The sequence below is a fragment of the Ornithorhynchus anatinus genome, chromosome 4 (genome assembly GCF_004115215.2).
Source record: "Ornithorhynchus anatinus isolate Pmale09 chromosome 4, mOrnAna1.pri.v4, whole genome shotgun sequence".
Lineage (NCBI taxonomy): Eukaryota > Metazoa > Chordata > Mammalia > Monotremata > Ornithorhynchidae > Ornithorhynchus > Ornithorhynchus anatinus.
The window spans coordinates 8,713,733-8,741,120 of record NC_041731.1 but is presented as its reverse complement, the minus strand read 5'-3'; the positions used below and the strand labels follow the sequence as shown (position 1 = coordinate 8,741,120).

Sequence of the window (27,388 nt, the reverse complement as noted above, 5' to 3'; positions counted from 1 at the left end):
AGACCCTGTTAGCTGGGGGAGAGAGGAGGGAATCAGAGCTGGCAAGGAGTTAGTCCATTTCGTGGTTGGGTTAATTTGCCCCATTTTGAAACAATTAAAATAAACGAGAGAAGCCTTGCCATTTGTAATTTTGGCCTTAAAGGTTTTCATGCATTATCATTTGATGTTGATGTTGACCTGTAATTTCATAATTTTCTCAAATTTCACTTAATCGCTGTGAATTCTCCATTGTCCTTCCGTAGAAAACCTGATGATCGTTCCTAGAAGTGAGCTGGAATTGTTGGGTATTATGCTATTCTGCATCTTATTTAGTACTGAACAATTTTGTGTAATCATTTAATCCCCAGGAAATTCAAAAAAGACTGGATTAAAATCAAAACGTGAATTGGAAATCTGAAGGTCAGAATCCAAACTTCAAGTATGAAGGCGAGACACGGTTCCAAGCCCAACTGAACTGTCCCCTGTTAACTTGAGAGTAGCTGAAGGACATTACTACATTTTGGAGGTGATTTTAATTGTTTTTCTGAAGTTTGCTTGCTAGCTGGTGTGAGTGATCCATTTTCTTAACGATCGCTATTAGATGAGGATTGCTTCCCTTTCCCCCAGGGCCTGTAAGATTGCATCAGAATGGACAGGGATGAAAACAAATAGACTCTTGGCATAAGTCATTTCAAGAAAGCTAAGAAGCTCTCCATGTGTCCCTTATTTATTTGGCATTCTCAGTGGTTTATGGTTTATAATGAGGAAGGAAAGAAAAAAGCAAGCATGCTAGTGAAATGAATAACTGGTATGATATGATTGTTGATATTGGTCAGTGGGTGGTCACTCATCCTGCACCTTGAATAAGCCCCCAGTTGAGTTAAGGGAGACTGTAAGCTTCTTGTGGGCAGGAATCATGTCCACCAAATCTACTGGACTGTCCTTTCCCAAGCAATGAATTCAGGCCTCTACACACAGTAAGCACCCCATAAATACCACCGGTTGGTTGAATTCATTAAAATTCAATTTTGCTTAGTTAAAAATTCCCAGTTCCTAGAAATTCTAGCCAGGGAAATGAGAAGGGCGTCCAGAATCTTATGCCAATGTGCCAATCCAAATTAATCAATCAATTATTGAGAATTGAGAAGCAAATTAAGAAGAACAATAGAGAAGCAGAATGTCCTAATGGTTAAAGCACGGGCCTGGGAGTCAGAAGGACCTGGGTCTAATCCCGGCTCTGCCACTCGTCTGCTGGATGACCTTGGGCAAGTGACTTCGCTTCTCTGTGCCTGTTACCCTCATCTATAAGATGGGGATTAAGACTGGGAGCATAATGTGGCCAGGTCCTTATATGATTTGATTCCACCGTATCCACCCAGAACTTGGCACATAATAAGCACTTAAATATCACTATCATCATTATTACTATTACTCATGTTTTCACACTGAGGTCGGGATGGAACACGATGGCAGGATAGGGGATGTTCTTCCAAAGACATACAACAAGGTGTGGTGTTGCAGAAACTTCTCTCTGGATACAGCACGCTATGGTGTTGAAGAAACAGCTGTGCATATGGATTCAGCATCTAATACAGGGCAGGTACTACAACTTGAGTATTCCTTAAGGTGGGTTCTTCTAGAATGCAACCTCCCAGCACGATTGAAGAGGCTGGGGTATCTAGTAACGGCTGAATGCATGACTGTTGTGGTGGCGAGTATTGTCATAATAAGGGTAGCTCATCTGGGAAGGTCTCAAGTGGGTTTTTAGGAAATCCTGAAAGAAAGGAAAACTGATTCTGTCGCAGCAGTGGGAAAAGCATGGTGAATAAGAGGAGCTGAAATAAGTAATGGATCAAGCAATCAATCAATGGCATTTACTGAGGGTCTACTGTGTGCGGAGCACGATACTAAGCACTTGGGAGAGTACAATACAAGAGTTGGTTGACACGTTCCCTGCTCACAGGACGCTTGTCCTCTAAAGCCCAGCTTATAGTCTTGAAATGTACTAGGAGCCCCAGCCCAGCTGTTAGTATGGTACCTGGCACATAGTAAGCCCTTAACAAATACCAATAATAATAATAAAAAAGTTACACAATCCATCCATTATCATCTTTGCATCCGTAAAATCGATGACCCACGGCTCGAAGCAGCTGGAGAAACAACCACCGCTAAACTGGATCATAACAACATCTAATGAAGAAGGAGTGAGGGTTGAGAGGGGCGACAGGGTGTCAGGGAGATGGGGAGAGGAGGAGGGGATGTAGAAAGTGTCAGGATGGGTTGGCGGTGACGTGAACCAGGCAGGATGGGGAAAGGCTAGGCAATGAAACGGACAAAGGTGGGACGAGTTAGGAAAAGGTAGCTGGGTAGCGGCGGAGTATGAAGAGGTAACGAGGTGCAAGGGCAGACACCGAAGAAAGTACGAAATGACATTACTATGCTGGACCAACGATAAGCCCATTTCTGAAACAGCCACCTTAAAAACACTGTTTGAAGACTGCCCTCCTTAACACGCACTGTAATGTTTAGGGATGTAACACCTAAGATACCTAATGCTTCCCCTCTATATCCGCCAGACCACCACTCTCCCCACCTTCAAGGCCTTATTAAAATCACACGTCCTCCAAGAGAACTGCCCCGATTGAGCCTTCTTTTCTCCGACACCCTCTCCCTTCTGCATCACCTATGCATTTGGATCCGTACCCTTTGAGCACTTGATGTTCACCCCATCCTCGGCCCCCAGCGCTTCAAGTACATCCGTCTCCCCCTCGTGACTGCAAGCTCCTTGTGAGAATGGGATGTGCCAACCGACTCTGCTGTACTGTACTCCCCAAAGCGCTTAGGACAGTGCTCTGCACATGGTACAAGATCAATAAACACCCTCGATCGATCTATCCTACATTTCCCCCTCATAACATATTAAGGATCTATTGCCTTGAATGTGTTCAACCCTCTCTTGAACACGCTAATATTTTCTGCTGCACAACTCCCTGTGGTAATAAATTCCATATGCTTACCACCTGCTGTGTGAAGAAACATCAACAGGACTCTTTGAGCTACTGCAGTTGAGCAGAGCACTGAACGAGGGGCTCAGGAAACGTGATCCCTGTCTTCAAAAAACGCGCCGGGCCCGTGAAAATATAGCAAGGTACCTCTCCTGGGCCCTTGACAATCGGGATTGATCGGACATCAACGGTACCGTCAGATGACACTGTGGCCACCCAGAGGCGGAAGTGCTATAAATAACAGATGACGATAATCGGGGATTTGTTAAAGTGCTCGCTATGATAGATCTAATCCATCCACGAACTATTATAAAAGAACCGCACGGTCTTGGCTGTGTGACGGGGGAATCTGTGATAGAGGAACCAAAAATGATAATAAAGATGTGAATTTGTGGACCAGGGAGGAGGTGGATGCTGTCAGTGATGGGAAAGGTAGGAAGAGGGGAGTTAGGAGAAGAGGACTACTCTCCCGAGCACTTGGCACAGCGTTCTGCACAAAGTAAGTGCTCGGTAAATACAACTGATTGATCATAGCTGCGCTTTGGCCATATTAAATTTGAGTCCCCCCGCAAGGGGATAGCCTAAAGACGGGAAAAAATAAGCATTTGGAAAGCTTCTATTAATCCTGCAAAATACCTGAATCGAGTGACATTCCAAAGGATAAAGTTTAGGTGAGGTCTCAAAGGGATCCACAATCTTAGAGTTGGAGCCCAATTTTGCAGGTGGGATTTGGAAAACACTGAAGTAAAATGCCACAGATACAACCGCAAAAGACCGAGGTTCTCTTCTCCAGGGAGAAGTCAAAGCAGAGCTGGAGAAGTCACAGAGAAGGGCAACCGAGGTGATCAGGTGAATGGAGAAGTTTCCTCATGAGGGCAGACTGAAAAGATTAGGTGTCTTTGGGCTGGAAGAACAAAAGCTGAGAGTGGATGTGACCCAAGTCCTCTCTCCAATCACAAAGGGGGTGACGGGATGAAAACGGAATTGATCTTCACCAAATCCCATAAAAATAGGAATATGAGCACCCACTAAAGCAGGAAGGTGGAAGCTTCAAAACAAACAAAATGAAACACTTCTTTGGGCAGCGGGTGGTAAAGCATCTGGGATTCATTACCACAGGAAGTTGTGTGGGCTGAGAATAGCAATAAGATCAGAAGGGATTCTGATAACTTAATGATCAAGTGGCCAATAACGGATTAATGGAGGGCACGTTTGGGAGGTAGAGGGAAATCTGGGAATGCTAGGAAGTGCCTTCTTAAATGTTAGGATCGGCTAGTTGTGGCAGGCAACCACCTCACAGCATGTTCAGGCATCCTGTTGCAAATTTTAGAGTCCAAATAGTAGATTGTATTAATCCACCACAGACAAAGACTAGCAGTCCCAGCTATTATGCCATTCTTGTTCCTTCATTCATGAAACCTCTCTAGCTCTCCAAAACTGAAGGTACTCATTCGGTTATCATTGTTTCTGATCCAGAGAGGAGAATAAATTGCCCCTTTCTGTAATATGCTCTGGATAAAAACTACTTCATTTCATTAAAACTGACAAATCCTATTTTATTTATTACAGAACAAAACTTGCCTGGGACTCTTTAATTTGGGGCAGAAGGACTTTAATGGTGCTTTGCCTATCCACATCCTTACATTCTGTGCCAGGTCTGCAGCTAGCGGAATTGCATTTTTGAACAATATGAAACAAAATTATGGAAATTAAAAGCAAAGAAAAATGAATGCCTGTAAAATGTAGCTAATAATCCATCACAGCCCAAAAGGGGGGAAAAAATGAAAATGGAAAAATACTTGTAAGACTGAACACAAGAGAAGAGAACATGAATTCCTTTTCAAATCTAATATGTAACACAGACATTAATAAATGCTCCTTGAACACAATTATTTCTTGGGTTACAACTGCTTCTGATCTACTGGTAGTGGACAAAGTCTAAGGAGAGGTGTCCAGTGAAAAGGACTGGTGTTCTCACCTCAATCCCCAGAAAATAATAATAATGTTAGTATTTGTTAAGCACTTACTATGTGCAGACCACTGTTCTAAGCACTGGGGGAGATACAGGGTAATCAGGTTGCCCCACGTGAGGCTCACAGTTAATCCCCATTTTACAGATGAGGTAACTGAGGCACAGAGAAGTTAACTGACTTGCCCAAAGTCACACAGCTGACAAGTGGCAGAGCCGGGATTCGAACAGTAGTCCTCATCACTAAAACCACACACGATTCAGAAAGTTGACCATCCTTGCCCTGGAGAGAAAAGCACTCAGTAAATACCATTGATGATGATCATGTTTGGAAACTGAAGAGGGTGGGTCAACTCTGATGAGGGTCAATCAGCAAAGAGGAGATTTGAGAGGCTTGAGAGCTTTTTTTTTAATAAAAAGAGAAGGCTTACTCTTCCCAAATCCCTTCTCTGTTTCCAAAAATGCTCCATGTAGCTATTAATAAATTGAAGATATAGGTGATCTCTTCAAAAGTAACAAGAAAAGAGCCATAGGCACTAATGAAATGGGACTACAACAGTGAAAAAGAAAAACCACGGAGGTGACAGTAAGAGATCCGGAAAACAAAACTCACTACTTTAAAAAAAAAACAAACCCACATTAAGACTCATGGCTTCCAGGAAAGCTTTGTGTTACTGAATTTCATTTTTAATCTGATAACCGAGATGAATTTGGGGTGCTGTTTCGGTTTTTGATTTTTTAAAGAAAAATATATCTTCTCCATATTTGCAGGCACCCTTGATTACCTTCACCTTTAAACACCCACAAACATACAAACTTCAGGGGCAAGACCATTTGAAGACGCTGGATGTTTCTTATTTCAAAAGCATACTGGAGCATTTTCATAAAAGACAAATTCAAATGGAATAAAAAGATCTAGTATTCTGTTTCTTTGCCAATGCTGAACCATCACCGACGTTACAAGTTACCTTGGTCTTTGCTCAGCTGTTGCACAAAATCTGACGCAGAAAATAACTCATTATTCTAAAAGAAGACTTATCATAACAGCTCTTCAGAAATAAAACCCACAAGAGGAGAGAATGGAATTAGAGAAACCTTACTCAGCATCTCAAACGTTTAGAGTCATTTTCCAAAACCTTAATGCAGTTACAGATCTTTTTGGGTTGCAAAGGCAAAAACAATGCGGTCTAATCCTCCGGTCTCAGTTTTCTTTAGAAAAATGTAACCGACAAAGAGGATGAGAACAGTAAGTATAGCTTATTCTACCAAATTTCGCCATCCTCAAGAGCCAGCCTGAAAAGTAATAGGAAAGCATTCCTTTAAGAGGGGATATAGTCCAGTGACACAAGAAATATCCGTGATATATCTGTACTGAAGTGGGGTATAAATGAATACATAAATGGAAGAAGCCCAGTGCCAGCAAAGATTGAAGTGGCTAGAATCCGGGTGTGACAGTCAGAACCTCCACCGTCAGATTTGGCGTTTTACCTGCTGTGTGACCTTCGGCAAGTCACTTCAGTTCTTTGGGCCTCAGTAACCTCATTTGTAAAATGGGGATTAAGACTGTGAGCCCCATATGGGTCCCGTCTGTGTCCAACCTGATTATCTTGTATCTACCCCAGTGCTTAGTACAGTGCCTGGCACATAGTAAGCGCTTATCAAATACCATTAGAGGAAAAAAAAAAGGAATAGTGGAATAGAAGCCCTCCCTGTACACATCAGCCCTTGTTTTTCTTTTTAATACAGGCGATGTGCCGGGATGGAGGAAGATACTACTGACAGTGTGTGTGACTGTGGCTGATGAGTCCAACGCGTGACCGACAATCCTATCTGAATCGTGTGTACGTAAAGATTGCCGTTAGCTATATTGCTGCATCTCATACAGTGCCCGGCACGACTTCCATTTCTCCCTTCTGGTGTCACGATAGGCCCCAAAGCCTCTGCCCCAAGGCAGTCTCTCCATTTCTGAGCGCTGCTCACCAGGCAAAACTGCCTTCCGTGGTCTCCTCCGGACCACCCGCCCACTGCCATTCCATACCACGTTGCCTTTGAGTCTCCCAAAGAACAACCAGATTTCTTGACTCGGTATCGACCTCCTGGAGTATCTTTGCATCATTAAATCAATCTTTATCTGGCACTTATTGCATTCGTACTATGTAGTGAGCGCTCGAACGAAGCCTTGGGAGAGTACGATAAAGTGCGTGTGATCTTGGCCCTCAAGGAACTTCCCATGTACTTCCTAGAAATCCGAGGCAGAGGTACACTCCGTGTTACCAATGTTGAGACTTGATTGTGTGGGAAGGTTGCCGCGAAGTGGAGCGGGATGGAAACTTGGTCTTCCACAGGTTGTAAACTGGTCATTGGGAGGAAACGTGTCTGTTAATATACTGTACTCTCCCAAGTGCTTAGTACGGTGCTCTACACAGAGTAAATGCTCATTAAATATGACTGTCAGTTGATAGTTCCTGGATGATTCTAAGAAGTGGTTCAAAATCATCTGTTTCTTTCTCTTTTGTGAAGTATAATCTGCACCCTTCATGACCATGTAGAGTGCAATCGTGTCCCCACCTAAATCTTTGTTTTTTCATCCCCCTGAGTATCTTGGAGGCCTTCTTCTGTATTTTCTCCCGCTCTACCTCGAGATACAATGATCGAAAGAGCACACGGTTTTCCCTGTGCAAAGGAACCGCAGTATTTATAGTAACAAAACTGTGCTTTGGTTGTGTTTTCTCTCTCCTCCCTGGTACTGTTCCGCGTATGAAATTGGTGTGGTGAATTTTCTATAATAATGAGCTTCAATTTGCATATAGTTTCAATGTTCAGTTTTCCCACAGATTTCTATCAGTGCTGTCACTGACTCACCTCACTAAAAACTGAGGCACCTTGTCAAAACTTCGGCAAATACTTTGAGTTGATATCAACAGAACATGAATCATTCTGGGGTAAAGCCACCCGTTTATCCCAGTGTTACAATGGGTACAATGGAGAAGCAGCGTGACCTAGTGGAAAGAGCCCGGGTCTGGGAGTTGGAGGACCTGGGTTCTAATCCCGGCTCCACCACATGTCTGTTATGTCACCTTGGGTAGGTCACTTCACTTCTCTGTGCCTCAGTTTCCTCATCTGTAAAACGGGGATTACGTCTGTGAGCACCAAGTGGGACAGGGACTGCGTCCAACCCGATTACCTTCTATTTAGTAAAGTGCCTGGCACATAGGCAGCGCTTAACCAATACCATAATTATTATTATTTTTACAAGTCCTCCATCAATACCTATGGTAATTCTATACTATGTGAGAACAGAATTCAGCTACTCAGGCGTAAATGTACCGCTTAGCTAATTTGAATAACTTCATCATCCTTACGCCTCAGACGGTATTCCCTCTTCGGTAAAGGTATCCTCCCATTCAAGGCATGAAAATGTATTCAACTCTACAGTGTAAAAAGGAGCCAGTACATTTATGTTTATGACATAAATGAAATATCGTGGGACTATTCTAGTCAAATTAAATTTGTCAAAAGCATTTTAATCTCAGCCCCTAGCTTCACAAAGCAACACTTCGAATGTATTTTCCCTTCCAAAATCCATAGCTTGATTTTCATTTTTAAACTATCTTCTGACCACCTTAGCAATTGCGAGTTTCCCCTCAGCTATATTTTTGTGGCGACTTAATTGTTCGAATGATCTAGTGAACAGGTTAGGAGTGTGGACTGAAAACTTTGATCTGGCCCAAAGCAAATATGAGGGGGCAGGAACTCTATACTCTGGACAGAGTGTTAAATATCTATTTTTTCCTGTGTGCCTCTAACTGTGGTATCTTCTTGGGTTTTGAGCTACAGTTTCTAAGTGTTGGCTTACCTTCGTATTGTTCACACAACAGTGCTATCCATTTGAAGAGGGGACTTCCTAAACTCTAAGGCCCCTATCTCTCGACTTGCTTTGTTCCTTGAGCAGTGATTCCTACATCAATACGGTTTAACGAAGGACCCTTTTGAAGGTTTATAACTGAACGGGGTTTATTTGCCAGAATGACTTCAGTTATTTCTTTCCTCCAACATGTTTTTTTCCCCCAAAGTAGGCCTCCATTCTGAACCTTTTAGTCTTAAAACAAACATTTCGATGATGCTTTCCAAACCAAAAACAAATCGACGATATGTAGGAATATGCATTTCACATGAACTCCCAGAAAAAACAAAGCGATTTAAGAAGTCTCAGGAGAAGCAGCATGGCCTAGTGGATAGAACCCGGGTCTGGGAGTCAGAGGGTCATGTGTTCTAATCCCGGCTCAGTCACTCGTCTACTGAGTGACCTTGAGCTAGTCACTTCACTTCTCTGAGCCTCAGTTATCTCGTCTGTAAAATGGGGATTAAGACTGTCAGCCTGATGAGGGGCGGAGGGTATGTACAATTTGATTTGCTTGTATTCCCCCCACCCCAGCGCTTAGTACAATGCCTGGCACATAGTAAGCACTTAACAAATAACACACAATTATTATGATTACTATGTCTTATAAAACCAATAAGGGAAATGGAAAAAGTATTGTCCCCACACTATCAAGAGTTTCTGAAAAAATGGTCACCATAGGTAGGGAAACAACATGAAAGAGAGAGGATTAATAGAACAACCTCAAGACTTCAACAGACATTTCCATTTAAGGATTTCAATGTGCTTTACAAACATGAGTTCATTTAAGTTGTAAGGACTGAGATCCTGCAGTGCATTTCGCGATGCTTTTGTCCAGTCAGTGAAATTCCAGATCACTAATAGTAAGTTAACCCAGAGAAGCAGACACCTGACAGATGATACTAATAAAGGCTGTTTCAGTGGGAAGCTGTCATCTTTTCCTCTCTTGCTCCATTACTAGACTTGGAAGAAAACAGGAAGAACATCAGAAAAAAAATACCCAAAAACAATACTCGAAAAAAATATCAAACCAATTAGATCACGACCAAAAAAAAAAAACACGAGTCTGCATCTTATTTGAAACATGTGTTTCATTATGCCAACCTATTTTTATTTTTTCAACACATCAAGTTCCTCAACCTGCACTATTTTTAACACACACACACACACACACACACACATACCCCCAAGCAAATAATTACTTTTCCTGTTTATTTAAAGAAATTATGCAGGATTTCCTGTGAACATAATTTTCAAATTAGAAGGAAAAAAAATCTGAAGATTCTCTGCTTCCTTTACCTCGGGAAATGGAACGGATTTCGATTTTTACACTCATTTTAAATATTAAAAGTTCTGAGTGTTATCTGTGATTCGATTCTGACAATTAAGATGCCGAGCAAAACAATATTAAAATGAGGACTTAATCACTGAAAATATCTTCTCGAAATGTTGGATTTAATAACTCTCTGATGCACGGCTGAGATTTCCTTGTCATTTTCTTAAGCTACGTGTAATATTTTGGCAAGTTCCCAAGCCTGCTCATAAAGCAGTAGGAGAGAGAAAGAAAAGCTATAAAAGGAATTTATTGTCTTTTTTTTCCCCCGTTTACTTAAGGAACTTTAAGGATACAGGAAATCATTCTCTGCGTTAACTTTACTTCATGGCTCCATTCCAGAAAGTAAATACGGATTCCCCTGTGGGTCTATCGAAGCTTTCCATATCTGCCCTTTCCTGGCCTAATCAGTTTCCATGCATGTGCTGAGCAGCTGGGAGAGAGGAAGCAAAATAAAGGAAAAACAAATAATCAACTGGATTCCAAAATCAGGAAAGCAGAATTTCCTGAGTCACCCTGGGATCCACTTAGCTTCATCAACAGGTGACTGAAAGTAAAGAATACTGCATATTTAGTTGGCACTCAACTGTATATCTCTTCATCACCCTATTTATTTTGTTTAATGAGATGTACATCACCCTGATTCTATTTATTTGCCATTGTTTTTATGAGATGTTCTTCCCCTTGACTCTATTTATTGCCATCGTTCTTGTCTGCCTGTCTCCCCCGATTAGACTGTAAGTCCATCAAAGGGCAGGGACTGTCTCTACCTGTTGCCGATTTGTACATTCCAAGCGCTTAGTACAGTGCTCTGCACATAGTAAGCGCTCAATAAATACTATTGAATGAATGAATGAATGAATGGAGGAAAAGTTGTGGGTTGTCCAATCGCCTATACGATTATGAGGTTGGACACGGACCCTGTCTCACATGGAGTTCACACTCTTATCCCCATTTTACAGATGAGGTAACTGAGGCACAGAGAAGTGAAGTGACTTGCCCAAGGTCACACAGCAGACAAGTGGAGGAGCTGGGATTAGAACCCAGGTCCTTCTGACTCCCAGGCCCATGCTCTATCTACTAGGCCATGCTTCTAAAGAGAGTGAGGAGGGAAGAGGAGAAGAAGAAGAAAAATAATAATAATTATGGTATTTGTTAAGTGCTCACTATGTGTCAAGCACTGTACTAAGTGCTGGGATGATTTAGAAGGTCATCAGTCTAGATACCAGGGAGTACGATTTAATCCCCATTTTCACAGATGAGGAAACTGAGACCCAGAGAAATTAAGTGACTTGTCCAAGGTCACACAGCAAGCAGTTGGCAGAGCTGAGATTACAATCCGGGTACTCTGACTCCCAGCCCCACGCCCTTTCCACCAGGCCACCTGCTTCTCCAAGATACTAAGAGGCAGTCTCAAAAACAGAGACTAGCCTTGCAACAGAAAAATCCAGTAGAACAGCAAGGATCTACTAAAAACTGGGAATCAATTGCGGGGGACAGACCAACAGGGTATACCGCTATCAGAAAAGGAGTGCCGTTCGGTAAATTGGCACGCCAAGCCGAGAAGAAAGAACATTTCAAAGTTATAGTTTTGGGGGGGCATTTTATTGATATTTACTAAGAGGCCTTCCCCGACTAAGCCCTCGTTTCCTCTTCTCCCACTCCCTTCTGCGATGCCCTTGTACTGGATTTGCACCCTCGATTCTCCCCTCCCTCAGCCCCACTGCACTTACATCTATATCCAGAATTCAGCCACTTATATTAATGTTTGTCTCTCTCTCTCTCTAGACTTTAAGCTCATTATGGGCAGGTAACGTTCACAAATATCATTACATTGTACTCTCCCAAGGATTTCCTAGAGCGCTCTACACACAGAAAGCACTCAATAAATACAACTGATTGATTGACCGACTGCTTCCCAGCTCACGCTCTTCAATCCTCCAAACTCTCTACTGTTCTGCCTCCAGCCACTTGCTCCCACTGTTCTCCCGGCCTGGAACTCCCTCTCCCCTAAATATTTGACGGACCACTGCTCTCCCTAACTTCAAAGCCCATCTAAAATCCCATTCCTCCAAGAGGCCTTCTCGGATTATGCCACAATGCCTCCAGTCGCGTCAGACCAACGCTGACCCTCGGCACTTGTGTATTTTATGCCTATCTTCAGCGCTCACATAATAACAATTATGGCACTTCTCAAGCGCGTTCTATGTGCATGGCACTGTACTCGGCGCCGGTGTGGACTCAAGCAAATCGGATCGGATACAGACCCTGTCCCGCATGGGGCTCACAGTCTCGATCCCCATTTTACGGATGAGGTAACTGAGGTCCAGAGAAGTGAATTGACGTACCCAGGGTCACCCAGCAAACAAGTGGCAGAGCCGGAAATAGAACCCAGGTCCTTCTGACTCCCAGGACGGTGCTCTATCCACTAGGCCGTGCGGCTTCCCCGGAACACGCTGCTTCTCCTAGGCATTTTTTATTTTTATTGATCTGTACATTCCGTTATTTGTTGAGCCGTTTCATCCAGATGTGTTTATGCTGCTTCCTGCTTTCCCACTGTCCTTCCTCCTGCTTTCGCTACCTGTAAGTGATTACTGTCTGTCTCCCCCATTAAATCATAAGCTTCCAGATGGCAGGGAACGTATGTCTTGCTACAGTTGTTCTCTCCCAAGGGCTCAGTACAGTGCCTACCACTCAGCAGGAACTCCATAAGAACCACCGATTGATGGATTGAAGAGACACCTCCACAGAGAGTAAAGTTTCCATATAGATGCATCGGGCTCAACAGCCAGTTTGGAATGAACACACACAAAATTTTGCCCTAGACTGTGCTGTCACGTACATTGTTTACCACACCTGCCCGTTACCTTCTTCACTTCTGCCTCTGTGGCTCCCGCATCTCTTGGAACTTCTGCTCTTTTTTGATTGGGGCGTGCTGTTATGGTCACTTGTCTCCCACCCAGTTTTCTGTTGTCAGTCAATCGAATTTACCGGGTGCTTACTGGGTGCATAACACTGAACTAAGCACTTGGGAGAGGACCATACAACAATAAACACATTCCCCTGCTCACAGTGAGCTTACAGTCTAGAAGCGATGCCGTGTCATCGACGGTTTTGTTTAACTGTGCCTTAAATCTTTTCCCCTGTACTTCTCATTTTCAGTTGCCCAATCTCCGCTCACCGTAGATCCACCATTTAGGCATTCTACCGACCCCTTCTCGAGTCATACTCAGCAAAGCTGTGCTGAGATGAGAACTGCTCCAGTGCTAGGAGACTACTGCTATCCCACCGCTCTGTGGACTGTGATCACGTCTTGCCCCTTGACGTTGCGTAGGACCCGCCCTGCACCCAACTCCGATGCCGGTGACGAATGGAACGGAAGCAAACACTTTTCAGCAATAGTGAAGAACGGTCGGGGGGGTGGGGTGGGGAAGAGAAAGTCAAAAGCTGCCACCAAATCCAAATTGTTCCTTCCCAAATCCCGCGTTCGGTGTCAGCAGGTCTTTAAAGACTGTTTGCAAATGTTTGGTTTACAAGATTAAGCCCTATTTATTCCAGAGGTTTGCTAAAAACAGCACGTGCAACCTTGATCACAATTATTTCCTAACTCAGGAGGGAGTTGTGAGGATTAATAAGATAATGTTTGTAAAGGGCTTACAGCTTCTTGGAAGAAAGGGGTGGATAAAAACAGTGTACTATTATTAGCTTATTATGCTGATTTCCAACTAGCGGGAACAGCCCATTTTGAGGGGGAAGTGGAATGCGTTTGAGCTTTAAAAAAAAAAAAGCCGTAAAGAATAGAAGCCTGGCTGATAAAGCCTCTAAATTATAGTGCCATTTGAAACCGCCTGGGTCCACAGCCCTCCATGGGTTCTGACTAGGCAAAGGGGTTGCCAACGCAATAACTCTGCGAAACTACCGGACAGCTTCAGCGTACACGAAATTCTGCCCCAAGCCTCACACGACTAACACCTCAATGTGCCATTATAAGCCCCGAACAAATCTCAGCTTCTTCTTCCGTGATCCACACAGTAACACTATTATCATTTTTTCATTCCCCGCCTCCAGTTTGCTTTCAAAAAGGAACTGCGCTTTCACTCATTTCTCTTCTTGAAAAAGAACACAAAAAGATACAGCTCATACCATGACCGTTCAAACCTCTGTTGAGCTCTGGAAAGCAATTCTGTAACTTATAGAAAAATAACACATATAAATGCACATACATGTAAGTAGATAAGTATGTGTGAATATGTATGTATGTATATGTATTATATATATCATATGCAGAGCTCACTTGGCTATTTCTCTTGTAATTATAGATCAAGTTCAGAAATCTGCAACTAGTCAAAATCGATAGGGTTCGAAAGGAAAGTTCCTGCGGATCGTTAAGTATAGAATGTACAAGGGAGACTTGGGCTTACAATTTCTTACCCTCTCTATGGAGGGGCAGGCCCTGGACCCACTTGGGCGGATGCCAGTTGTCCTTTGGGACAGGTTGGCAGCTCTAACCCTGTGGACACCCTGGAAGGAAACCTAACTGATTAATTAATTATGGTATTTGTTTAGCGCTTACTATGTGCCAGGCACGGTCCTATGCTGTGGGGTGCATACGAGCAAATCGGGTTAGACACAATCCCTGGCCCACGTGGGGCTCGCCTTCTCAACCTCCATTTTACAGATGAGGCAACTGAGGCACTGAGAGGTGAAGTGACTTGCCCAAGGTCACAAAGCTGACAAGCGACAGAGCCAGGATCGGAACCCGCGATCTTCTGACTCTCAGGCCCGTGCTCTATCCACAACGCCACGCTGCTTCAGTCGATGGGCGGAAAAGATCTACACCCACCTCTGAGAGAACTCGAAGCTCCTTGAGGAAAAACAGTAAAGCTGTGTGGTTGCCCCTCAATCGGTCAATCCATCAATCTGTGGTAATTATTGAGCGCTTACTGTATACAGCGGCCCTGTATTAAGCACTTGGGAGAGTATGTTACAATACAGTGGGGGAGAGGGACATTAAAATAAATTAAAGAGGGGGGAAGCAATAGTGTATCAGGATACGCACACAAGCGCTGTGGTGCTGAAGGTGGGGGGAATACCCAAGTGTTTTAAGGGGTACAGGCTCAACTGCAAAGGCGATGCAGAAGGGAGGGTGAATAGGGTGGAGAAATGTTCCTTTGAAGTCTCCGTTGCTAATTAGATGGTTTGGGTGTTGAAGACGATATCCCATGTGGAACTGCAATAAATCTCACTACGGTGAGCCCATTCGTTCATTAATTCAATCATATTTATCGAGCGCTTACCTTGTGCGGATCACTGGACTGAGCGGTTGGGAGACTACAATACAATAATAAAAGGACACGTTCCCTGCCCACAGTGAGCATTCCCTCAAGTCCTCTTGTAAACTCACTCTGAGGTGGTGGCAGAATGGAGAGCTAGAGGATTAGGACATAATGGAAAAAGCTAGAAGTCTCTGAAGTGCGGCTCCGTTGCCCCAAAAAGAAAATTCTGAGCCAGGGAACGAGAAATAAAATCTGAGTATAGTTGCGAAATTTTAAAGCAAACCACATCCTCAGAAAACTCCTGCCTCACCCATCCCGTCACCAAACCATAGTAAAATGCAAAGATAGCCTGTTCAAGCGTAGGCATTGTCTCTTTAAAATACCTCAAAATAAATGACCAGGCTGTCCCCCGTTTACAGACATGGGAAATCTTCAACAGATAAATAAGCAAATTAAATCTTTTGGATTATGACGAACATTTGGTCTAAAAAAAAAAAAAATACTTCTTTGTTGTAGGAATTCAGTCCTTAAACTTTACGAGATGGCCTAAGAAACGGGGAAAATTTCCAACGCATATTTTGGGTCTACGTCCAATTACATGGTAAAAGTGTTCCAGAGAAATAAGCAACTCGGCTTATTCCTAAACTTCACCAGTTCTCCCAGGCTGCCCGGACATCGCTAAAAGCCTGGAGTCTCTCAATCATATCCCTCAACCTTTTCAACCCCTCTGCTCATGTTTCCATCTGTTTGTTTGTTCACAGGACGGGCGTGAGCCCTCACTTCCATTAACGGCTCAGATAGTTCCAGACAGAGCATCCCTCCCCGTTGGGATCATATTGAGAAGCAGCATGACCTACTGGAAAGAGCAACTGGGAGTCAGAGGATCTGGATTCTAATCCCGGCTCTGCCAACTGCCTGCTTCGAGACCTCGGGCAAGTCACTTTACTTCGCCTCAGTTCTCCTGTTCTCCCTCCTACTAAGATGGTAAGCACCATGGGGGACAGGGACTGTGCCCAACCTAATTAACTTGTATCAACCCCAGTGTTCAGAACAGCGTCGGACGTAGAGCAAGCGCTTAGTGAATACCATTAAAAAAAAAACAGACCCGTTCCGCTCCTTCCGTTCATCGAAAGAGCCAAAAGTCCCCGGAAAGATGGCGCTTGGGAGATTTCTAAGTAGACGGGAACTCCACCCACTTTTCCAAACCACCCTCGAGACGCTGCGGGAAACCCGAAAGCACTCTGCTTCCCTCAGCGATCGCCGTCAGGTTGATGCTAATTTCAGGATACAGCTTGGCTTCCCCAGTGAACTCGCTCATTCCTGCGAAGCTCAGGCTCGCGTTCTCATCCAGCGTTACTCCACTGCTGGGCCCAGTATGCCGCTCTCTGGTAAACAACTCAGAGCATCTGCAGTGGGCTCTGTGGTAGAGTTATATAACGGCAGGTTAGCCGGGGCAAACCAGGGCAGTTTCTCGTGCAAAACTGCACTGGAAAACCACCCGAGTGTTGCTTAAAACTAAAAACGAAAATCTCATTTTGAAACCGTGCACGAGGGCGATTTTGCAATCGAAACCAACCCGATACGGCACAGCTTCATATAAGAAAAAAAGAATCCGATTCAAGCCCGGATAATGATTTACACTGAGTATTTATGCAAAAAACACAGAGGATGGCTTGTCTTACCAGGACTCCCGCACCCTTTGGACTCTGAGGTGGACTCGGCAAGCCCAAGGCCTAGGCCCGGGGAGGGAGGAAAGCAGGCTGTTCTGGGCCCCTGGGCCCCAGGGTAGCTTCTGGGTCCCATTTGAAATGCGGAGAGGGCAGGTGGAGTCCCTGGTATCCAGCCCAGGGTCGAAAATACAATCCACGTAGGCAAACCCCGGCTCTGCTACTGCTGTGAGAAGCAGCACGGCCTAGCGGAGAGAGCCCGGGCCTGGGACTCTGAAGGACCTGGGTTCTAATCCCAGCTCTGCCACTGGTCTCCTGCGTGACCTCGGGCAAATCACTTCACTTCTCCGCGCCTCAGTTACCTCGTCGGTAAAACGGGGACTAAGACTGCGAGCTCCGTGTGGGACAGGGACTGTGACCAACTTGATTTGCTTGTATCTACCCTATCGCTTAGTGCAGTGCCTGGTGCATAGTAAGCTCTCAACAGCTACCATTTTTATTAAAAAAAAAAAAAAAAAGACGAAAAGCTCCGAATCTGGGTCTGGAAGTAAAGGCGGAGTTAATCGGCAGGGGCTTTCTTCAATATCTGGATTCCACACTAAAACTTTTCAGTTTCCAGTCGGGGTAGGGCTGGTGGCTTCCTTACTAGATTCCAAGAGTGACATCTAGTGGACTCGCCCTCTAATTCTAAGACGGGTCTCACACATCACACTACGAAAAACGGTTTCACACATCCTTCACCCTAAGAAATCAGGCACCCGAATACCGTTTTCTGAATAAACTACGGTCAGATCGAATCTCCCTCTTCCTTGCAAACATTTCTCCAGCTCAAAACCACAAAGCACCGCATGCAAATTCCCCACAGCTCCTCCCGGGAAGAGAGCCCCCAGCGTAGACGGTGTCGGCCCCGAGTTACCGCCTTCCCAGATCGGGATCAAGAAAGGGAATTTAAAGAAAGAGAAAAGTTTCTCCAATCAAATGTGTTCATTTCCCCATCCCTACAATTCTCCATTCCTGCTTCGTTTCAGCACTTAACGGCCTGCAGGTTTATTTCATCGTTGTGATTTGATTCACTAAATATTGAATTCTACATCAAAAATCTGTACCATGTCTGAACTCAACTCCTAGTCCCCCGGGTTATGTGCACCTGAACAAGAATCCATTAAGGAATTCTGAAAAATCTAAACACACATGCTCTGACTTTCAGCAAGATTTCTCCTGGACACCCTCTCGGACCAAGACAGGATGTGTACACCCGTCCAAGCTGCACTCTTTCCGGGATACGGGTCAGTGTGGCCTTGGTCGGAGCCAACAGGCCCCCGGCCCGGCATTATCACGACAAGCCACCGTGCTGGGTTTCTACAAGTCCCGCTCAAAGACTGTTTTAGGCACTGAGGCCCTGAGCGAAGTCACCACCTGGATTTTCCCAAAGCATCCATACCAGTCCACAGCTGGCTGCTGACTGACAGTTCCTTCCCCCTGTGAGACTGGAATTGCGATTTTGGGAGCTACTGCAGCAGGAAATGTGTGTGTGTGTGTGTGTGTGTGTGTGTGTTTAGGGATGGGGGAGTGGAGGAAAGTGGAGCAGGAAGGAGCATGGGCTAGTAGAGACGCAGCGTGGCTCAGTGGAAAGAGCACGGGCTTTGGAGTCAGAGGTCATGAGTTCGAATCCCAGCTCTGCCACTTGTCTGCTGTGTGACCTTGGGCAAGTCACTTCACTTCTCTGGGCCTCAGTTACCTCATCTGTAAAATGGGGATGAAGACTGTGAGCCCTACGTGGGACAACCTGATTCCCCTGTGTCTACCCCAGTGCTTAGAACAGTGCTCTGCACATAGTAAGCGCTTAACAAATACCAACATTAGAGCTAGGGCTTGGGAGCCAGAAGGACCTGCGTTCTAATCCCGGCTCTGCCACTGATCTGCTGGATAACCTTGGGGAAGTCACTTCACTTCTCTGTGCCTCCATTCCCTCATCTGGAAAATAGGGATTAAGGCTGCGAGCCCCATTTGGGACAGGGACTGTGTCCAATCTGATTAACTTGTACCTATCCCGGTGTGGAGTATAGTGCCTGGCACAGAGAAGTGAAGTGACTTGCCCAAGGACACACAGCAGGCAAATAGTTTATTTATCCATAAGAGTTCTCTGAAGGGGTCAATAAATGTGCGGATTGAAGGGAACAAGTAGACACAATCTATTTAGAGGTTTAAAAAGCCTTCAACGAGTTTCCGAACAAGAGACGGAAACAATAACCCAGGGAAAGGTGGGGTTGGAGAAAATGTCATGAGTTGAAAACTGACTAAAAGTTAGTAAACGAAGGGTAGGGACAAACAGCCACTTTTCAGGATGGAGAAGTGTAAATAGTGGGGTCCCCCAGGTATTGCTGCTAGGAATGGTTTCAGTTAACATTTTCATAAATGATCTAAAAGAGGGAATGTGCAGTGAAATCTTCAAGTTTGCAGGATGACACTAAGCTCTTCCAGATGGTGAAATGCTGGGTTGATGGGGATAGACTGTAAGAAGACCTCATAATGTGGAGAGAATGGGTAGGAAAGTGGCAGATGATCTTCAGTGTGAACACGTGTCATGGCATCTAAGGAAAACTCGTCCAACTCCACGGAGAGGCGGGCTGAGCTATCAGTCTTGCATCAGGAAGAAGATCTCGGTGTTACTGTCAGCTTGTCCCACATGTCGTTGGCCCATTGAATGGTAGCATCCAAAAATGGTCAGTAAACGATAGCACATAGTCAGAAAGGGGGAAGAAAATACAACTGAAAGGATTTCACAGCCCAAATCCCCAATCGGACACTCCCACACATACACATCCACTTTACAGCCTCTCACCTGGCCAACATGGAACTGCTTTTCACTAAATCCCATGATTCCAGAACTAGAGAATACCCTTGGAAGCTTGAGGACTCAAAAAAAATTTACCAAAGGACAGATTTTTCAACGAGGGGAAGTTGAACTGAAAATATCAATAGGTTTAAGAGAGTTTTGAGCAAATTCTTGGGTGAGAGGTCCATGAAAACTCCCCACCATTAGCCCCATAACACTTATGTACATATCTGTAATTTGTTTAATATTAATGTCTGTCTCCCCCTAGACTGTAAGAGCTTGTTGTGAGCAGGTAACATGTCTACCAACTCTGTCATACTGCTCTCTCAAGCGCTTAGCACAGTGCTCTGCACACAGTAAGCATTTAATTCGATTGATTGATTGATTGATTGATTGGAAAAGAGGGAATTTAGAGATGGGGCACACCAAGGGTTTGACTACAGTGTCACCTGGGGTTTGGTGGATAGATGCACATGTTGCTGCTTTGGCCAATTTGTGAAGTTGTGTTCTGTGAAGTTTTACCATCACATAATTGCATTTATTGAAAAAGGAACCCAAAGACCAACATCTACAGTTCTTTGACTGGTCCTAAGAGGAAAGTGCAAAGGAATTGGAGTTGTTTCACCTGGAGAAAAGTCTAAGGGGTGCCTCGATAACCATCTTGGAGTACACCATATTTATTCTCATTATCCCTCTAAGACTGTAAGTTCATTCTGGGCAGGGAACATACCTACCAGCTCTGTTATATCGTACTCTCCCAAGCTCTCGGTACGGTGCTCCACATACCGGAAGCGCTCAGTACCACTGACTGATTGACTGATAACTGTCCCAATTTTTTATTATTTTTTGCAACATTTAAACGGGGTGAGACTATTACGGAGGTCCTATAAAAATGAAGTGTAACACTAAGGGATCAGGGAGGAGGAAAAGGAGGACAGGAAGGGAGAAGAAAGAGAAAAGCATGAGGGTAATTTAGACTGCATCTTTTGCTTCTTCGAGGGCTACATAAAATAGGCACCGGCTGTGTTGTCACTGTCTCACCCTTCTGTACCTCCTCTCACCCTGGCACTTGCTTCCAATTATGAGGTAGAAAAAATAATCTTTCACTTCCTCCTCAAAAATCAGGGTGGGGAAATTACATGGTGGAGGTAACCATGCAAGTAAATACGTATACAATGTGGTCAGTTTCGGGGGGAAGGTAATGATCTCTTGTTCCCCATGTCTACATAAGAGGCAAAGACTTAGCTTCAAACGGGAGCGATTCTGACTGAACGTTAAAAAGAACACCTTAACAGTTTAAGTGATGTAACCCTGGGAGACATTTTTTTAAAAAGAAAGATGTTGGAAAGTCTCCATCTTTGGAGATCTTTAAAGACAGAAAAGATAACCATCTGTCCTGGATGAATAGCATTCACCTGCCTGGAGGCAGGGGACTGGACCAGATAATCCCCTGAGGATTATTGAGATCTATCATTTTATTATTCGGATGCAATGAATATTTTCGAAGACTGACTGACCATACCCGGTCACCAAGTACGTGTGTTAATTGCATACACATTGGGCCCTAACTGATTTCTGACCATTTTGGTCAGTGCTCTGGTGAGACTGTGGTCAGAAACTGTCACGCAAAGAGATGCAGATGTTGTAAATTGTTTACATTTTGCCTTTTTTTTAAATCCTCAACATCTGTTGAAGAAAAAGATTTCCAAGGTTAGCTAATCAGCCATGATTTAACAGCATTTTGACATTTTCTAAAGAACGATAGCAAAATGCTGGGTCTCTTCAAACTCGGAATTTATTGCCTGACTGAAGTCCTAACCATGCCAAATTAAATATTCCATATAATGTCCCTACCAGAAATCAAACAGCAAAGCTTCCTGTTCTGTTTCTCTTGAATTGTCATGTGCTGACTCTGAAGCTAGAGAGAGAACCCCATTTCACTGCCTCGTTGGACGATTTTCATTTCCTATTTGTCTCTGATACACAAGAGTTGGAGAAGAAAACCCTGAAAAGAAAACTCCTTGCCATAGCGGGTCATTTCAGCTGAAGGTAGCTGCTCTGAAGGAAAATGTTCTACAGGAAGATGGATGTGTATGGGCTCTGGGTAACGGGCCTGATATTCTATAGAGCTTAGCCTTGAGGAGACCCAGCCTGCAAAGGCAAAACAAGGGCAGCACTGATGGAACTGTTATAGAGAAAAACCACCATATTCAAATTTCACCATAAATATGCCCACTGTCAAAGAGGACTTATTAAGCATCCTTCTTCTGCTCCAGAAACCCATTACTGTCACTCTCCTCTCCCATGGAGCTACCTAACCACTGCAGCAAGCAGGTATAAAACTCGACTGGCTCGACTTTCAGATTTTTCCTCTTCCCTATCCACCTTCTGGAGGTGGGCTAACGTGAAGAGAAATGGCCAGAGACAGAAAGAGAAGCAAAGGACAGCTGAACGAAGAGATAGAAAGAAAAGCAAAGGACAGTGGATACTAATAATAAAAATAATGTTGGTATTTGTTGAGCACTTACTCTGTGCAGAGCACTCTTCTAAGCGCTGGGGTAGATACAGGGTCATCAGGTTGTCCCACGTGAGGCTCACAGTTAATCCCCATTTTACAGATGAGGTAACTGAGGCACAGAGAAGTTAAGTGACTTGCCCACAGTCAGCTGACAAGTGGCAGAGCCAGGAGTCAAACCCATGACCTCTGACTCCGGGATCATCCAACTCTGAATAATGAAGAGTAACTGTTTTTTCTCGGCAAGTTAAAATTATCCTCGCCCTCGAGGAGCATTTTATTCACCCCACAAAAATCCTTACAACTGGTATACATTCTTGGCTCTTAACAAGACTAAGAAAAGTATGGAGAGGAGCAGGGAAAAGGTTCAGTTGGTAGGCAGAAGACCCTAGTTTGACAGTAATTCCTCAAGTTCAAAAATCAGAAAACCCAAATTCAAGAGTATTTCTATTATTGAAATTAGAGTTAAAATTAGCTTGGCATTCCCCCATAAAAATGTTCTCCAAATCTATTTTTAAAATTGGAAGTGGACCAAAGGTCACAGGTTATCATGGGCCCATCTTGACTTGCTAATTCATTCAATTTCTATTCATTTATGAACAAATGCCTCCCTCAACAATTCTCATTTGAGAAACCCTCCTAAGCGGTGTGGCCCCGTGGACAGAGTACAGGTCTGGGAGTCTGAAGGAGCTGGGTTCTTGTCCCGGCTCCTCCACTTGTCTGCTGTGTGACCTTGGACAAGTCTCTTAACTTGTCTGTGTCTCAGTTACCTCATCTATAAAATGGAGATTAAGACTGTGAGCCCCATGGGAGACACGGACTTATCCAACCCGATTAGATTGTATCTACCCCAGCGCTTAGTGCAGTGTCTGGCACAGTAAGGGCTAAACAAATACCACTAAACAAACAAGACGCTAGCGAACCTTCTCTTGCAAATACCCAAGTAAATTCCAACAGGGGCATTTGCTTGCAATCAAATGCCAAAAGTCCATCATGGCTTAATGCAGACTGGAAGGTAGACTGAGGCCACAACAGGGCAGCAAACCCTATATCGAGTTGCTGGTCTCCAAGGCTGCTGGGGTGTCTGTCCTCCCTATAGTTGTGAAGCTGTGTGGCCTAGTGGAAAGACAACAGGCCCGGGAGTCAGAGGACCTGGATTCCCATCCCGCTCCACCACAGTGACTTAGTGCTGGGGTCCACCTCCCTAAGCATCGCCGCCTTAACCCTGGTCTGGATGTCAACAGGTAGCTGTCATGTTGAACGGTTGTTTAGCCGCTTTAGCATCACCGAATAATCCTGTAAAAGCAATTGGCAAGCAGAAGGGAATCCTACCAAAAGCTAAAATCCATGAAGGTTTTGAAACGTAAAACTAACTTTTACTCCAGTTAAAAATAAAGAAATCTGATCATTAGCCTACAAATTGTACATCTCCCGTTTAAATCCAAATAGCCCGACCCTTACGGATACAGCAGTGTGGTCTGGTTGGAAAGAACACAGGCCGGGGAGTCAGAGAACCTGGATCCTAATTCCGGCTCCACAACCTGCTTCCTCTGTGACCTTGGGCAAGTCTCTTAACTTCTCTGTGCATCAGCTTCCTCATCTGAAAAAAGGAGGAATAAACACCTGTTCTTCCCTTATACACTGGTGTCGGACTCATTTGGGGCAGGCACTGTGTTCAACTGTGTTATCTTAAATCTACTTTGTACAGTCCTCGGCACATAGTTAATGCTTCACAGATGCTATGATTATTATCATCGTCATCATTATTATAGTCAGTGCCTCCCTCGGGTGAAAAAAGATCAGGCCAGCATGCAGACTTGGAAGTCATTCTTTTTCAGCAAGTACTTTGGATCAATCAACCAGTGGTATTTACTGAGCACTTATCGTGTGCAGAGCACTGTACTAAGCGCTTGGGAGAGTACAATACACCAGTTAGCAGACACGTTCCCTGCCCATAATGAGATCTATGTAAGTGCCTTGTCATTAATCTTTCTTCCGATGAAAAATGTCCAGAGTGAAATCTAAAGTGAACAAGAGAACTTTGGTTCTCCCCAGAACAAGATTCGTTACGGAATACTCTGGCGCTCCAAAGCCGAAGCAATTATCTCCCAATCCCAAATCACAGAGCTCGTAGTGGGCAGGGAATGTGTCTCTTATATTGTACTTTCCCAAGTGCTTAGCACAGCGCTCTGCATACGGTAAGTGCTTAGAAAATACGATCGACTGACTAGCAAAAAATAATAATAATATTATCATTATTATTATGGTATTTGTTAAGCGCTTATTATGTGCCAAGCACTGTTCTAAGCACTGGTAATAATAATAACGATAGCATTTGTTAAGCGCTGACTATGTGCCGAGCACCGCTCCAAGCCCTAGGGTAGATACAAAGTAATCCAAGTTGTCCCACGTGGGGCTCACGGTCTCAGTTCCCATTTTAGTAACTGTGGCCCAGAGAAGTGAAGTGACCGGAAGACAAGTGGCGGAGCCAAGGATTAGAACCCAGGACCTCTGACTCCCAAGCCCGGGCTCTTGCCACTCGGCCATGCTGGTTCTCTTACCTAGCCTGCTTGTGTGTGTGTGTGTATGCTTACCTGGTAAGGAACAATACTTCCATGAGCAGTGCCCCAGCGCCTCGCTTCCTTCCTTGCAATGAGGTAATTAGCTGCTACCTGGGTCAGACATGCCACCTGGCAGAGAGAGAGAAAGACGGACACTCAGGGAAATCAGGTCTCTTCTGCCTGTTCATTTGCTTTCACCCCCAGCTGACCACTTCTAATCTTCTTTCACTTCATTTCACTAGGGAGAAAAGGCAGCACAGCAAATACGGTGCATTAGAATTCCACATGCGTTAAAACTGTACCTTCAAGGGGAGTAAAGGGAAATCGGAATCGGCAGCTCAGGGTGACAGTCACGGTATTTACTGAGGGCTCACCGAGTGCAGTGCCCAGTGTAAATGCTCAGGAGAAGCACAAGACTCATTACTTGCCTACAAGGAGCCTGCTCTCTAACAGGGGAGAGGAAGACACACAAAAAAAATATTTACAAGCGGTGGAATCGGAGGCTTCCCGCTGCTCTGGATAACGTGACAAAAATCCCTAGTTGGAAATCCCCATTTCATTGGCTTGAAGATGATTAACAACATGTGCGGGTGGCCCGTAAACTACTTGTACAGGGCCACATCTAACTGCTCTGGAGATGAATTAAAACGGAAGTCGCAGTTTGAGTTAACAGAATGCCAGGTGACAGATTAGCGGAACTGGGATCTAGTCCGAGTCCCTCAATCAACCATCTGAAAAGCTCCGGTCAAGTCCTCCGCGCCAGAGCCGACGGTGCTCTTCTCCTTCCCTCCAGGGCAGGACTCTCCTTTTCCCACTTCTTCACCTCATTTTGATAAAGATGGTGGGTTGAAGCTTGTGGTTGTGTAAGTTCACATGGGGGGAGGAGGTCCACCCACAGCACCTGCTTCTACATCTCGATGCGGTCCTTTTCGATCCAATCCACTGCTAGCCAATCAATCAACCGATGGTATTTATTAATAATAATGATAATAAATAATGTTGGTATTTGTGAAGCACTTACTATGTGCCAATCACTGTTCTAAGCGCTGGGGTAGATAGAAGGTAATCAGATCATCCCACGTGGGGCTCACAGTCTTAATCCCCTATATAGAGCTGAGGGAACTGAGGCCCAGAAAAGACCACCCAACAGACAAGTGGGAGAGCCTGGATTAGACCCAGGTCCTTCCGACTCCCAGGCCTGTGCTCTGACCACTAGAGCGCACCACTTTTCCGGTGGACATTTTTTCCAATGCAGCCGATCATATTGTCAGGGCACTTACTAAGTGCAGAGCACTGTACTAAGCGCTTGGGAGTTTATGTTATAACAATGTAACAGACACAACCAGTAGAGAGAGTAAGCCCTTTTGACTCCCAGCTTCCTCTCTATAAGACAGAGGGCATCGCTTCAGCCATCTTCCCACTGAGGCCCACCTACCTTTCAGCTCAACTCTTTCAGGGGGGCATCCTTGCGGAGTCAGCACCATTATCAGCTACCTTTGCTGAGCACTGCAGTGAGACCCAAAATCAATATTCACTAAAATCTCCGGGTAAAAATGAGATACTTGGGCTCCAATCTCTGAGTACCTGCTCCTTCTTCATTTTTCCACTTCTACAACAAATTCACACTGATTCTCCCCAGCCATCTGAAAGGGATGCAGAATCCTTTCCCTACATCCTTTCTATGCCAAAAGGACAGAACATTTCAGAGTTCTCATGCACCAATGTTAATCACATTCCAGTTCTCTAATACTCAAAATCAATTGCCATCCAAAATCAAAGAGAGACATGTTCACTGTTGTTCGGAGGGGCAAACGAGAAAAAGGTTAACACTGTAAAAACAGGCACTTCTAAATTTAGCACCCCAATGTTTTAAGGGTACATTGCAAATCGGTGAGTAATCTACCGCTTCGAAAGACGTGTTTTGAAGAGGGACAGGAAGAGAGAATCAATAGTATGAGATTACGGATGAGACCAGAGGTTCTCCTACAATGAGAACACAGATGTCAATGTTGGTTTAATAACTATACACTGTGTATTCCCATTCTAAATATTGCATTATATGATTACTTTTATTCCCCGAAGTTACTCATTAGGCTGTCAAATGATACTATATTATTAGCTCAGAACATCGCATTTACCATATGGTCTAAAAATATTGGTTTAATAATAATTGTTTTGCATCCAAACTATTATTTTAGACTACGGAATCGGGCTTAATGTCCTTTATGTGTGTTCAGGGGGCCAACGGGTTGTCAGAGAGAAGGATCTGAAACCCAACCCAGAAAGCTTGAAATGGTGACAGTTAAATGGCCTTCGATCCCAGAGAGCCACCCCAGCAAATCCAAT

The 27,388-nt window shown here is 44.4% G+C and overlaps 1 protein-coding gene across 2 annotated transcripts in view; it reads right to left on the bottom strand.

Moving 5' to 3' along the window:
• Window positions 1–27,388, bottom strand: part of SUGCT (succinyl-CoA:glutarate-CoA transferase) — a 325,094-nt gene that overhangs the window by 242,560 nt on the left and 55,146 nt on the right. For both annotated transcript variants that reach the window (XM_029062275.2, XM_029062276.2), the window contains one exon: window positions 25,076–25,171. In XM_029062275.2, the coding sequence (XP_028918108.1) occupies window positions 25,076–25,171 (96 nt within the window). The remainder of the gene's footprint in view (window positions 1–25,075; window positions 25,172–27,388) is intronic.